This window comes from Agelaius phoeniceus, chromosome 33 (assembly GCF_051311805.1).
Source record: "Agelaius phoeniceus isolate bAgePho1 chromosome 33, bAgePho1.hap1, whole genome shotgun sequence".
Taxonomy (NCBI): domain Eukaryota; kingdom Metazoa; phylum Chordata; class Aves; order Passeriformes; family Icteridae; genus Agelaius; species Agelaius phoeniceus.
In genome coordinates, this window is record NC_135297.1 from 566,284 (window position 1) to 580,948 (window position 14,665).

Genomic DNA, 14,665 nt, shown 5'->3' on the forward strand with positions numbered 1-14,665 from the left:
GAAGGTTCCAGGGCATTACTGGGAGGGACTGGGAGGGGTCTGGGGCATTACTGGGAGTACTGGGAGGACACTAGGGGTTACTGAGGGTTACTGGGAGGACACTGGGGGTTACTGGGAGTTACTGGCAGCACTGGGAAGGCACTGGGGGTTACTGGGATTTACTGGGAGTAACTGGGATGAATCAGGGGCGTGATTAAACCCATTAATGGGCGGAGCCAAAACCCAAATGGGGGCGTGACCAACCAATAATCACCCCCACCACAACCACGCGGTGGGCGTGGCTCCGAGAAAAGTAGGCGTGTATCCACTCTGACCACGCCCCCTTCCCCACAGCCCCGCCCAAGCCCCGCCCCCCGGAGCAGGACTCGCACTACCAGGAGCTGCAGGGCGCGCGCGGGGACATCTACAGCGAGCTCAAGCGCTGAACGCCGCCTCCCCCGCGGCCTCCGCCCTCCGCTGCCGCCATTAAAGCGCTTTTTGCCCCTTCCGCAGCCATTTTTGTCCGTTTCTCGCTGATTTCGCCCCAAATCCGCCTCTGTTTATTAAAAATGGTGAAGTGTTGTCGCGCTGAGTGACGTCACTGCGCCGCGCCGGAAGTGCCCCTCAGGCGGGCGGAAGTGGCTGTGGCCGTTCCAGCCATGGCGGCGACGGCGGCTCCCGGAGCGGCGGGGCCGGGAATGGCGGCGGGAGCCGGACCCGGTGCCGCGGTGGTGGCGGCGGGGCCCGGAGCGGTGGCGGGAGGCGGCGGGGCCGCGGTGAAGAGCGGCGAGGAGCGGCTGAAGGAGATGGAGGCGGAGATGGCGCTGTGAGGGAAAGGGAGCGGCGGGGCTGTCATGGCGGACGGGAGGGGGCGGGGCTTGGCGGGTGCCATGGTAACGGGGGCGGAGCTTAATAGACGGGCGTGGTCTGAGCGCTGCCATGACAACGGGGGCGGGGTTTGGTGGAGAGAGGGGCGGGGTCTGGAGGTTGTTGTGGTAACTTGGGCGTGGCTTGAGGGAGGGAGGGGCGGGGCCTGGCGTTGCCGGGGTAACGGGGGCGGGGTTTGGGGGTACTGGGAGGGTCGGGGGGTTACTGGGAGGTCAGTGGGCGGTCCCCAGTCCATACTGGTCCTTACTGGTTTATACTGGTTTATACTGGTCTATATCAGCCCATAGAAGTCTATACTGGTTTGTACCAGTCCTTATTGGTCCTTATTGGTCCCAGTACTGGTTTGTACTGGCTTGTGCTCGTATATACTGGTTCATACTGGTCTGTACTGGTTTATACTGGTTCCTACTAGTCCATACTGTTCCATATCAGTCCATACTGGTCTGTGCTGGTTTATACTGGTCCATACCAGTCCCTACTGGTCTGTTCAGGTCCTTACTGGTCCATACTGGTTTTATACTGGTTTATAGTGGCCTTTACTCATCCATACTGGTTTATAATAGACCTTTACTGGTCCATACTGGTCCATGCTGGTTTATACTGGTCCATAGTGGTTTTATACTGGTTTTTACTGGTCCATACTGGTCCATTCTGGCCTGTATTGGTTTGTACTGGTCTGTACTGGTTTATACTGGTCCATACTGGTCTATACTGCTCCTTAATGGTCCATACTGGTTTATACTGGCCCGTTTAAGTCCAGGCAAATTTATATGGATCCATACTGGTCCATACTGGTCTGTACTGGTCTTTACTGATTTATATTGGCCCATACTGGTCCATACTGGTTTATACTGGTCCGTATTGGTTTGTACTGGTCCGTACTGGTCTGTACTCGTTTATACTGGTCCGTACTGGTCCTTACTGGTCTGTACTGGTGCAGGTTCGAGCAGGAGGTGCTGGGGGCTCCAGGCCCCGCCCCCGGGGACCCTTTGGCCCCGCCCCCCGTCCTGCGCCCGATCATCGCCACCAACACCTACCAGCAGGTGTGTCCCCAAAAGTGTCCCCGATTGTCACCAGTGTCCCCAAAACTGTCCCCAATGTCCCCTCACTGTCCCCTCAGTGTCCCCAGTGTCCCCTCAGTGTCCCCAATGTGCTCCAAATGTCCCCAGTGCCCCCAAATGTCCCCAATGTCCCCAACCCCTGTCAATGTCCCCAGTGGCCTTTCAGTGTCCCCAAAGTCCCCTCAATGTTCCCAATGTCCTCTCATTGTCCCCATTGTCCCCAAATCCCCAATGTCCCCAATCCCCCGATGTCCCCCTGATGTCCCCAATGTCCCCTCAATGTCCCCACCCAATGTCCCCTCAATGTCCCCACCCAATGTCCCCTCAATGTCCCCAAATCCTCCCAATGTCCCCCCAATATCCCCAATGTCCCCAATGTCCCCAATCCCCTCAATGTCCCCAATGTCCCCTTAGTGACCCCAATGTCCCCAACACACCCAAGGTCCCCAAAATCCCCAATCCCCCAATGTCCCCAGGGTCCCCAATGCCCCAACCCCTCTCACTGTCCCCCCAGTGTCCCCTCAGTGTCCCCACTGTCCCCTCAGTGTCCCCTCAGTGTCCCCAGTGTCCCCAATGTCCCCTCAGTGTCTCCACTGTCCCCCCAATGTCTCCCCAGTGTCCCCTCAGTGTCCCCACTGTCCCCAGTCCCCCCAGTGTCCCCAGTGTCCCCTCAGTGTCCCCACTGTCCCCTCAGTGTCCCCACTGTCCCCAATCCCCCCAATGTCCCCTCAGTGTCCCCACTGTCCCCAATGTCCCAAATCCCCCCAGTGTCCCCCCACTGTCCCCACTGTCCCCTCAGTGTCCCCAGTGTCCCCCCAGTGTCCCCCCAATGTCCCCTCAGTGTCCCCACTGTCCCCCCAATGTCCCCCCACTGTCCCCTCAGTGTCCCATTGTCCCCAATCCCCTCAGTGTCCCCACTGTCCCCTCAGTGTCCCCACTGTCCCCACTGTCCCCTCAGTGTCCCCACTGTCCCCAATGTCCCAAATCCCCCCATTGTCCCCTCAGTGTCCCCAATGTCCCCTCAGTGTCCCCAATGTCCCAAATCCCCCAATGTCCCCTCAGTGTCCCCAGTGTACCCTCAGTGTCCCCACTGTCCCCAATGTCCCCTCAGTGTCCCCACTGTCCCCTCAGCGTCCCCAGTGTCCCCAATCCCCTCAGCGTCCCCACTGTCCCCAGTCCCCCCAATATCCCCTGGCTGTCCCCTCAATGTCCCCTGGCTGTCCCCTCAGTGTCCCCAATGTCCCAAATCCCCCAATGTCCCCTCAGTGTCCCCAGTGTCCCCTCAGTGTCCCCAGTCCCCCCAGTGTCCCCCCAATGTCCCCTCAGTGTCCCCACTCTCCCCAATCCCCCCACTGTCCCCCCATTGTCCCCTCAGTGTCCCCACTGTCCCCAGTCCCCCCAGTGTCCCCTGGCTGTCCCCTCAGCATCCTCAATGTCCCCTGGCTGTCCCCTCAGTGTTCCCCAGTGTCCCCACTGTCCCCTCAGTGTCCCCATTGTCCCCTCAGTGTCCCCGCTCTGTCCCCACTGTCCCCCCAGTGTCCCCAGTGTCCCCACTGTCCCCCCAATGTCCCCTCAGTGTCCCCTCAGTGTCCCCGCTCTGTCCCCAGGTCCAGCAGTCTCTCGAGGCTCGCGCCGCCGCCGCTGCCACCGTCCCCCCCTTGGGGACACCCCCGGTGCCCTTCGTGGGGCCAGGTCAGTGCCACCAGTGTCCCCTCCGTGTCCCCTCCGTGTCCCCTCAGTGTCCCCAATGTCCCCTGGCTGTCTCCAGCAGTGTCACTGCTGTCCCCATTGTCCCCTGGCTGTCCCTGCTGTCCCCAACCCCATTGTCCCCTGCTGTCCCCAGCAGTGTCACTGCTGTCCCCACTGTCCCCAGTGTCCTCTGGTGTCCCCTGCTGTCCCAGTGTCCCCAGCCCACTGTCCCAATGTCCCCTGGCTGTCCCCAGCAGTGTCACTGCTGTCCCCTGGCTGTCCCCAATGTCCCCTGGCTCTCCCTGGCTGTCCCTACTGTCCCCAATGTCCCCAGCAGTGTCACTGCTGTCCCCTGGCTGTCCCCAATGTTCCCAATGTCCCCTGGCTCTCCCTGGCTGTCCCCAGTGTCCCCAATGTCCCCTGGCTGTCCCCACTGTCCCCTGGCTCTTCCCAGTGTCCCCAATGTCCCCTGGCTGTCCCCAACCCCAGTGTCCTCTGGCTCCCCTGGCTGTCCCCAATGTCCCCTGGCTGTCCCCAATGTCCCCTGGCTGTCCCCTATGTCCCCACTGTCCCCTCTGTCCCCACTGTCCCCAATGTCCCCAGTGTCCCCAGTGTCCCCTCTGTCCCCAGCAGTGTCACCGCAGCGGCCGCCGATCCTGCGCCCGGCCTTCGTGCCACACGTGCTGCAGAGACCGGGTACGGGGACACTGGGGACATTTGGGGACATTGTGGGGGCTTGGGGACATTGTGGGGGCTTGGGGACACTGGGGACATTGTGGGGATTGGGGGGTTTGGGACATTTGGGGACATTGGGGGGTTTGGGGACATTGGGGGGTTGGGGGGGTTGGGGACATTGGGGACATTGGGGGACATTGAGGGGGTTGGGGACATTGGGGACATTGGGGACATTGGGGGACATTGGGGACATTGGGGACATTGGGCGGTTTGGGGACATTGGGGACATTGAGGGGATTGGGGACATTGGGGACATTAAGGGACATTGGGGGGTTTGGGGACATTGGAGGACGTTGAGGGGGTTGGGGACATTGGGGACATTGAGGGACATTGGGGACATTGAGGGACATTGGGGGACATTGGGGACATTGAGGGACATTGGGGGACATTGAGGGACATTGGGGACATTGGGGGACATTGGGGGGTTTGGGGACATTGGGGACATTGGGGGGTTAGGGACATTGGGGGACGTTGAGGGGGTTGGGGACATTGGGGGACATTGGGGTTTGGGGACATTTTTGGGGACGTTTTATGGTTTGGGGACATTGGGGGGTTTGGGGGTTTGGAGACATTGGGGACATTCGGGGACATTGGGGACACTGGGGGGTTTGGGGACATTGGGGGGGTCTGCGGACATTTTTGGGGATATTTTGGGGTGACATTGGGGGGTTTGGGGACATTTTTGGGGTGACATTTGGGGGGATATGGGGACACTTTTGGGGACATTTTTGAGGGGACATTGGGGAGTTTGGGGAGTTTTTTGGGGACATTTTTGGGGTGACATTTGGAGGGATTTGGGGACATTTTCAGGGATATTTTGGGGGGACATTGGGGGGGGTTGGGGACATTGGGGGGGTGTGGGGCTATTTTCGGGTACATTTTTGGGGTGACATTTGGGGGGATTTGGGGCCATTTTTGGGGTGACATTTGGGGGGATTTGGGGCCATTTTTGGGGATATTTTGGGTGACATTTGGGGACATTTTTGGGGTGACTTTGGGGGATTTGGGGCCATTTTTGGGGTGACTTTGGGGGATTTGGGGCCATTTTCGGGTGCATTTTTGAGGGGATTTGGGGCCATTTCCGGGTCCATTTTTGGGCGGATTTGGGGCCATGTCCGGGTCCATTTCTGGGCGGATTTGGGGGGATTTGGGGCCATTTCCGGGTACATCTTTGGGGTGACTTTGGGGGATTTGGGGCCATTTCCGGGTGCATTTTTGAGGGGATTTGGGGCCATTTCCGGGTACATTTTTTGGCGATTTGGGGCCATTTCCGGGTACATTTTTGAGGGGATTTGGGGCCATTTTGGGTACATTTTTGGGGTGACTTTGGGGGGATTTGGGGCCATTTCCGTGTCCATTATTTGGGGGGTTTTGGGGCCATTTCCGGGTCCATTTTTTGGGGATTTGGGGCCATTTTCGGGTCCATTTTTGGGGTGACATTTGGGCGGATTTGGGGCCATTTCCGGGTACATTTTTGGGTGGATTTGGGGCCATTTCCGGGTCCATTTTTGGGCGGATTTGGGGCCATTTCCGGGTACATTTTTGGGCGGATTTGGGGCCATTTCCGGGTACATTTTTGGGGGATTTGGGGCCATTTCCGGGTACATTTTTGGGGTGACTTTGGGGGGATTTGGGGCCATTTCCGGGTCCATTTTTTGGCGATTTGGGGCCATTTCCGGGTACATTTTTGGGGTGACATTTGGGAGATTTGGGACATTTTTTGGGATATTTTTGGGTGCCTTTGGGGGGATTTGGGGCCATTTCCGGGTACATTTTTTGGGCAGATTTGAGGGGATTTGGGGCCATTTCCGTGTCCATTTTTTGGGCGGATTTGGGGCCATTTCCGGGTACATTTTTGGGCAGATTTGGGGACATTTTCGGGTCCATTTTTGGGGTGACTTTGGGCGGATTTGGGGCCATTTTTGGGGACATTTTTGGGGTGACTTTGGAGGGATTTGGGCCGTTTCCGGGTACATTTTTGAGGGGATTTGGGGCCATTTCCCGGTCCATTTTTGGGCGGATTTGGGGCCATTTCCGGTCCATTTTTGGGCAGATTTGGGGCCATTTCCGGGTACATTTTTGGGGTGACTTTGGGGGGATTTGGGGCCATTTCCGGGTGCATTTTTGGAGGGATTTGGGGCCATTTTCGGGTCCAGTTTTGGGGGGATTTGGGGCCATTTCCGGGTCCATTTTTTGGGCGGATTTGGGGCCATTTTCGGGTGCATTTTTGTGGTGACTTTGGGGGGATTTGGGGCCATTTTCGGGGTGACTTTGTGGGGGATTTGGGGCCATTTTCGCATCCATTTTTGGGGGGATTTGGGGGGATTTGGGGCCATTTTCGGGTACATTTTTGGGGAGTTTTGGGGCCATTTCCAGGTACATTTTTTGGGCGGATTTGGGGGGTTTTGGGGCCATTTCCGGGTCCATTTTTGGCGATTTGGGGCCATTTCCGGGTACATTTTTGGGGTGACTTTGGGGGGATTTGGGGCCATTTCCGGGTCCATTTTTTGGGCGGATTTGGGGCCATTTCCGGGTCCATTTTTGGGCGGATTTGGGGGGATTTGGGGCCATTTCCGTGTCCATTTTTGGGGGTTTTGGGGCCATTTCCGTGTCCATTTTTTGGGCGGATTTGGGGACATTTGGGGCCATTGGCGGGCGCTGCTGTCCCCGCGGTGTCCCCGTGACCCTCTGGTGACTCCGCCCCCTCCTCTCCTGTCCCCGCCCCTCTTTGTGTCCCCAGCGGGTCCCCGGGGTCCCCTGGCCCTGCGCCCCCCCCCCGGGGCCATGGTGGGGGTGGGGCCTCCCCTGGGGGCCCCCCCCGCCCCCCCCCTGCTGCTCGCCCCTCCCCCACTGCAGAGACCCCCCCCCACCCCCCCCTGGGGGCACCCATGGGCGGGGGAGGGGCCCTGAGAGCGGCCGGAGCGGTGAGTGATGAACTGGGATGGACTGGGATGGACTGGGGGGGGGCTGGAGGGACTGGGAGGGACTGGGAGGGAACTGGGAGGAACTGGGAGGGACTGGATAAACTGGGAGGGACTGGGATGGACTGGGAGGGACTGGGATGGACTGGGATGGACTGGGAGGGACTGGGATGGACTGGGATGGACTGGGAGGGACTGGGAGGGAACTGGATAGACTGGGAGGGACTGGGATGGACTGGAATAAACTGGGATGGACTGGGAGGGACTGGGGGGGACTGGGAGGGACTGGGGTCAAACTGGGATAGACTGGGAGGGACTGGGGGGACTGGGAGGGAACTGGGGGGGGACTGGGAGGGACTGGGATAAACTGGGATATACTGGGATCAAACTGGGATGGACTGGGATAAACTGGGAGGGACTGGGAGGGAACTGGGAGGGACTGGGAGGGACTGGATAAACTGGGAGGGACTGGGAGGGAACTGGGAGGGAACTGGGAGGGAACTGGGAGGGACTGGGAGGGACTGGGGGGGACTGGGATAAACTGGGAGGGACTGGGATGGACTGGGAAAAACTGGGATGGACTGGGAGGGAACTGGGAGGGAACTGGGATAAACTGGAAGGGACTGGGATAAACTGGGAGGGACTGGGAGGGAACTGGGAGGGACTGGGATAGACTGGGAGGGACTGGGAGGGACTGGGATAAACTGGGAGGGACTGGGAGGGAACTGGGATAGACTGGGAGGGAACTGGGAGGGGATTGGGATGGACTGGGAGGGACTGGGAGGGACTGGGGTCAAACTGGATAGACTGGGAGGGACTGGGGGGGACTGGGAGGGAACTGGGGGGGGACTGGGAGGGACTGGGATAGACTGGGAGGGAACTGGGAGGGACTGGGAGGGACTGGGAATGGACTGGGAATGGACTGGGATCAAGTGGGAGGGACTGGGAGCGACTGGGATCAAACTGGGAGGGACTGGGAGGGACTGGGATAAACTGGGATGGACTGGAGGGAACTGGGATAAACTGGAAGGGACTGGGATAAACTGGGAGGGACTGGGAGGGACTGGGATAAACTGGGAGGGACTGGGAGGGACTGGGATAAACTGGAGGGACTGGGAGGGAACTGGGAGGGAACTGGGAGGGACTGGGAGGGACTGGTGGAATTTGTGCCGAATTTGGGGTTTTTAATTGCAAAATTTGGAATTTTTCCATAATTTCTGATTTTTTAGTGAAGAACTTGGGGCGGGTTTTGGGTCAGAATTTTGGAATTTTTTGGTAGAATTTGGGGGTTTTTTGTGCAGAATTTGGGGATTTTATGGCACAAAATTTGGGGTTTTTGGGTCAGAATTTGCATTTTTTCGAGGTAGAATTTGGGGTTTTTATGGCACAAAATTTGGGGTTTTTTTGTACAGAATTTGCATTTTTTCGAGGCAGAATTTGAGGGTTTTATGGCACAAAATTTGGGGTTTTTTGGGTCAGAATTTTGGGATTTTTTGGTAGAATTTGGGCTTTTTTTTAGTGCAGAATTTTGGGATTTTTTGGTAGAATTTGGGGTTTTTTTGGGTCAGAATTTTGGAATTTCTTGGGTAGAATTCGGGGTTGTTTTCGGGTCAGAATTTGCGTTTTTACCATTTTCTCCCTTTCCTGACCCCGTTTGCCCCCTCAGGCCGGGGGGGGAGGGGCGCCCGTGCCCCCCCTGCCCCGGTGACCCCGGGGGGACCCCGAGTGCCCCCCCCGGGCCCCGCCCCCGGCCCCCCCAAGCCGACCCCGCCCGTCATCCAGGCCGCGCCCACCGTGTACCCGGCCCCGCCCCGCCGCGCCCCGGTGAGCGCTCACGGCTGGCACCGGTGGCACCAAATGGCACCAGGTGTCCCCAGGTGTCCCCAAATTGTCCCCAAATTGTCCCCAAGTGTCCCCAGATGTCCCCAAGTGTCCCCAGGGTCACCAAGTGTGCCCAGGAGCACCCCAGAGTCACCAAATGTCCCCAGATGTCCCCAAGAACCCCCAGTGTCCCCAAATGTCACCAGGAACCCCCCAATGTCACCAAATGCCACCAAATGTCCCCAAGTGGCCCCAAGTGGCCCCAGGGTCACCAAATGTCCCCAGGGTCTCCAGGTGTCCCCAAGTGTCCCCAGGGTCACCAAATGGCACCAAATGCCCCCAAGTGTTCCAGGAGCCCCCAGGGTCACCAAATGTCCCCAAGTGTCCCAAATGTCCCCAGGGTCACCAAGTGTCCCCATGTGTCCCCAGATGTCACCAAATGTCCCCAGATGTCCCCAAATGGCACCAAGTGTCCCCAGGTGTCCCCAGGGTCACCAAGTGTCCCCAAGTGTCCCCGGGGTCACCTCAGTGTCCCCAAATGTCCCCAGGGGCCCCCCAGGGTCACCAAGTGTCCCAGATGTCCCCAGGAGCACCCCAGTGTCACCTCGGTGTCCCCAGGGGCACCCCAATGTCCCCAAATGTCCCCAGGAACCCCCCAATGTCCCCAAATGTCCCCAAGTGTCCCCAGGTGTTCCCAGGGGCCCCCCAGGGTCACCTCGGTGTCCCCAGGTGTCCCCAAATGTCCCCAGGGTCCCCAGGAACCCCCCAATGCCACCAAATGTCCCCAGGGTCCCCCGGTGTCCCCAAGTGTCCCCAGGGTCCCCAGGTGTCCCCAAGTGTCCCCAGGGTCACCAAATGTCCCCAGGTGTCCCCAGGGTCCCCAAGTGTCCCCAGGGCCCCCCTAGTGTCACCTCGGTGTCCCCAAATGTCCCCAGGGGCACTCCAATGTCATCAAATGTCCTCAAGTGTCCCCAAATGTCCCCAAATGTTCCTGTGACCCCCCCAATGTCCCCAAATGTCCCCGTGAGCCCCCCGGTGTCCCCAAACCTCCATGACCCCCCCAGTGTCACCTCTGTGGCCCCGCCCCCTTTTAACCCCTCCCCCTTCACCCCTCCCCCGCAGGAGGCCCCGCCCTCTCCAGCCCCCATTCCCCAAAGACGAGGCCCCACCCCTCCAGGCCCCGCCCCCATTTGGCCCCGCCCCATTCAGCCACGCCCCATTTAACCCCACCCTGCTTAGCCCCTCCCCTTCAATTGATTCTGTTTAAGCCACTCCCCTTTTAACCACATCCCCTTTAGCCCCGCCCCTTTATTTGTGCATTCTTTGGCTCCTCCCCTTTTAGCCCCTCCCATTTAATTAACTTTTTTGTTGGCCCCTCCCCTTTTAGCCACACCCCTTTTCCCCCGCCCCTTTATTTGCTCCTTCTTTGGCTCCTCCCCCTTTAGCCCTCCCACTTATTAACTTTTGTTAGCCCCTCCCCTTTTAACCCCACCCCCTTTAGCCCCTCCCCTTTAGTTAATTCTTTTAGCCCCTCCCATTTCAACCCCACGCCTTTTAGCTCCTCCCCTTTCATTATGTTAAGCCCCTCCCCTTTTAACCCCACCCTGTTTAGCCCCGCCCCCTTTGCCCCTGCCTTTTAACTCCTCCCACAAGTGACTCCGCCCCTTTAACCTCTCTCTGACCCCACCCCCACAGGAGGAGACCCCGCCCCCTCGGGCCCCGCCCCCTGAGGAGCCCAGGATTGGTCCCAGCCTCCCGGCTCCACCCCCTGCCATGGCCACGCCCCCTCCGGAGCCACGGCCTGGCCCCGCCCACATCGCACCGGTGCCACGCCCCCTGCGCAGGACCCGCCACAGGACCCGCCCTTCCCCGTGCCTGAGGTGGGTGGGGCTTAAAAGGGGCGGGGCCTGGGTGGGAAATGGTGGGTGGGGCTAAAGGGGGCGGGTTTCAGTGCTGGGAGTGGTGCTGAAGGGGAAGTGGGTGTGGCTTAAATGATTGACAGGTGTTCATCAGCCTGGGGTGGGGCTGCAGGAAAGGGGGCGGAGCCTCCAAATCCAGGCGTTTACTTCTGGGTGGGCGTGGCCAGATGGGAGTGGGTGTGGTTAGATGTGGGTGTGTCCAAGGTGATTGACAGCTGCCAGTCAGGATGCGGGCGGGGTGTCCAAAAGTGGGAGGGGCCCCAAATCAACCATTTCCTGCTGGGTGGGCGTGTCCAGAATGGGGTGGGCGTGGCTAGAGTGGGGTGGGCGTGTCTGGGTGATTGACACCTTTCCATAAAGATGGGGTGGGGCTATCTAAAAGTGGGTGGAGCCTAAAACCATTGGGTTTCCCTCAGGGTGGGCGTGTCCTTGGTTGAGTGGGCGTGTCCTGATGATTGACAGCTTTCCATAACGATGGGGTGGGGCTCTCTAAAAAGGGGCGGAGCTTCCAAACCCGGGGGTTCCCTTCAGTGTGGGCGTATCCCGGCGGGGTGGGCGTGTCCCGGGGGGTGATTGACAGCTGTCCATCAGGTGGGGGCGGAGCCTGCGGCCGAGGACAAGCGGAAGGGGCGGGGCGAGCGCCTGAAACGCTGCATCCGAACGGCGGCCGGGAGCAGCTGGGAGGATCCCAGCCTGCTGGAGTGGGACGCTGGTACGGACGGACTGGGATATACTGGGATATACTGGGAGGGACTGGGAATGGACTGGGAGGGACTGGAATGGACTGGGAGGGAGTGGGATAAACTGGGAGGGGATTGGAGGGGACTGGGAATGGACTGGGAGGGAACTGGGAGGGACTGGGAGGGAACTGGGAGGGAACTGGGAATGGACTGGAGGGGATTGGAGGGGACTGGGAGGGACTGGGAGGGACTGGAATAAACTGCGAGGGACTGGGAGGGACTGGGAATGGACTGGGAATGGACTGGGAATGGACTGGGAGGGACTGGGAGGGACTGGGAATGGACTGGGAGGGACTGGGATATACTGGAGGGAACTGGAGGGACTGGGGGGGAACTGGGAATGGACTGGGGGGGACTGGGAATGGACTGGGGGGGACTGGAATAAACTGGGAGGGACTGGGAGGGAACTGGGAGGGACTGGGAATGGACTGGGAAGGACTGGGAGGGAACTGGGAGGGGACTGGGAGGGGATTGGAGGGGACTGGAGGGACTGGGACGGAACTGGGGGGGACTGGGAATGGACTGGGGGGGACTGGAATAAACTGGGAGGGACTGGGATAAACTGGGAGGGACTGGGAGGGACTGGGATAAACTGGGAGGGACTGGGAGGGAACTGGGGGGGACTGGAATGGACTGGGAGGGACTGGGAGGGAACTGGGATAAACTGGGAGGGGACTGGGGGGGACTGGGAATGGACTGGGAGGGACTGGAGGGACTGGGAGGGAACTGGGAATGGACTGGGAGGGGATTGGAGGGGGACTGGGATAGACTGGAATAAACTGGGAGGGACTGGGAGGGAACTGGGATAAACTGGGAGGGACTGGGGGGACTGGGATGGACTGGGATGAACTGGGGGGGAACTGGGATGGACTGGGATGAACTGGGATAGACTGGAATAAACTGGGAGGGACTGGGATGGGATTGGGAGGGACTGGGATAAACTGGAAGGGAACTGGGAGGGACTGGGATGGACTGGGATAAACTGGTAGGGGATTGGTGGGGACTGGGAGGGAACTGGGGGGGAACTGGTTTATACTGGGAGGGAGTGGGAGGGGATTGGGAGGGAACTGGAGAAGACTGGTTTATACTGGGAGGGACTGGGATAAACTGGGAGGGAACTGGGAGGGGATTGGGAGGGACTGGGAGGTTACTGGTTTATACTGGGAGGGCACTGGATCACCCCGTGACCTTTGGGGAGTCCCAATAACCCCGGGTGACCCCACAACGATCCCAGAACTTCATTGATGACCCCATAACCCCAAAATGACCAAAATCGCCGCTTTTCGCCCCAAATTCAGACAATTCCTGGATCTTTACTGGGGATTTGGGGAACGAGGTCAATGGGACACTTTGGGCCTGACCCTGACCTCTGGGTGTCCCCGTAACCCTGAACGACCCCATAATGATCCATAACTTCATTAAGGACCCTATAACCTCAAAATGACCCAAAATCGCCGTTTTTCGCCCCAAATTCAGACGATTTTCAGAACTTCTGTGGGGATTTGGGGAATGAGGTCAGTGATGAGACCTTGGACTGGGCCACAACCCCAAAGCCTTTCCTTGACCCCAGAACTTCACAATGACCCCAAAACTTTGTGACGATTCCGGAACTTGCCCAAAATGACCCAAAATCGCCGTTTTTCACCCCAATTTCAGACAATTTCCAGCTCTTTGTGGGGATTTGGGAATGAGGTTTATGATGAGATTCTGGACCAGGTCATGGCCCTGAGGTCTCCCATGACCCCAGAACTTTGGGATGACCCCAAAACTTCAGCACGATCCCGTAACTTCCCCAAAATGACCCAAAATGACCCAAAATCGCCGTTTTTCGCCCCAAATTCAGGCGATTTTCAGAACTCGTGTAGGGATTTTAGGCAATGAGATTTATGATGAGATTCTGGACCAGGTCATGGCCCTGAGGTCTCCCCATGACCCCAGAACTTTGGATGACCCCAAAACTTTGTGACGATCCCGTAACTCCCCGATGACCCCAAAACGACCCAAAATCGCCGTTTTTCGCCCCAATTTAGGATAATTTCCACGTCTTCTGTAGGGATTTTGGGGACCGAGGTCAATGACAACATCCTGGGTTGGGTCATGACCCCAAAACTTCACAACGATCCCAAAACTTCAGGACAATCCCGTAACTTTTCAATGACCCCAAAATGACCCAAAATCGCCGTTTTTCACCCCAAATTCAGGCGATTTTCAGAACTCGTATAGGGATTTTAGGCAATGAGATTTACGATGAGATTCTGGGCCAGGTCATGGCCCGAGGTCTCCCCATGACCTCAGAACTTTGCGATGACCCCAAAACTTTGTGACGATCCCGTAACTTCCCCAAAATGACCCAAAATTGCCGTTTTTCGCCCCAATTTCAGACAATTTCCAGCTCTTTTGTGGGGATTTGTGGAATGAGGTCAGTGATGAGACCTTGGACTGGGCCACAACCCAAAGCCTTTCCTTGACCCCAGAACTTCACAATGACCCCAAAACTTTGTGACGATCCTGGAACTTCCAATGACCCCAAAATGACCCAAAATCGCCGTTTTTCGCCCCAATTTCAGACAATTTCCAGCTCTTTTGTGGGGATTTGGGGAATGAGGTTTATGATGAGGTTCTGGACCAGGTCATGGCCCCGAGGTCTCCCATGAGCCCAGAACTTTGCGATGACCCCAAAACTTCGTGACGATCCCGTAACTTCCCCAAAATGACCCAAAATCGCCGTTTTTCGCCCCAATTTCAGACAATTTCCAGCTCTTTTGTGGGGATTTGTGGAATGAGGTCAGTGATGAGACCTTGGACTGGGCCACAACCCCAAAGCCTTTCCTTGACCCCAGAACTTCACAATGACCCCAAAACTTCAGGATGATCCCGTAACTTCTCGATGACCCCAAAATGACCCAAAATCA

At 58.2% G+C, this 14,665-nt stretch overlaps 1 protein-coding gene across 1 annotated transcript in view; it reads left to right on the top strand.

The window, feature by feature from the left end:
• The first annotated feature begins 513 nt into the window (after positions 1–513).
• The window catches only part of RBM42 (RNA binding motif protein 42), a 15,820-nt gene continuing 1,668 nt past the window's right edge, over positions 514–14,665 (top strand). Inside the window, exons 1-9 of the mRNA XM_077192409.1 lie at positions 514–805; positions 1,808–1,910; positions 3,536–3,620; positions 4,248–4,313; positions 7,093–7,257; positions 8,940–9,097; positions 10,825–10,974; positions 11,605–11,725; positions 14,321–14,438. Of these exons, the coding sequence (XP_077048524.1) occupies positions 639–805; positions 1,808–1,910; positions 3,536–3,620; positions 4,248–4,313; positions 7,093–7,257; positions 8,940–9,097; positions 10,825–10,974; positions 11,605–11,725; positions 14,321–14,438 (1,133 nt within the window). The 5' untranslated portion in view covers positions 514–638. The remainder of the gene's footprint in view (positions 806–1,807; positions 1,911–3,535; positions 3,621–4,247; positions 4,314–7,092; positions 7,258–8,939; positions 9,098–10,824; positions 10,975–11,604; positions 11,726–14,320; positions 14,439–14,665) is intronic.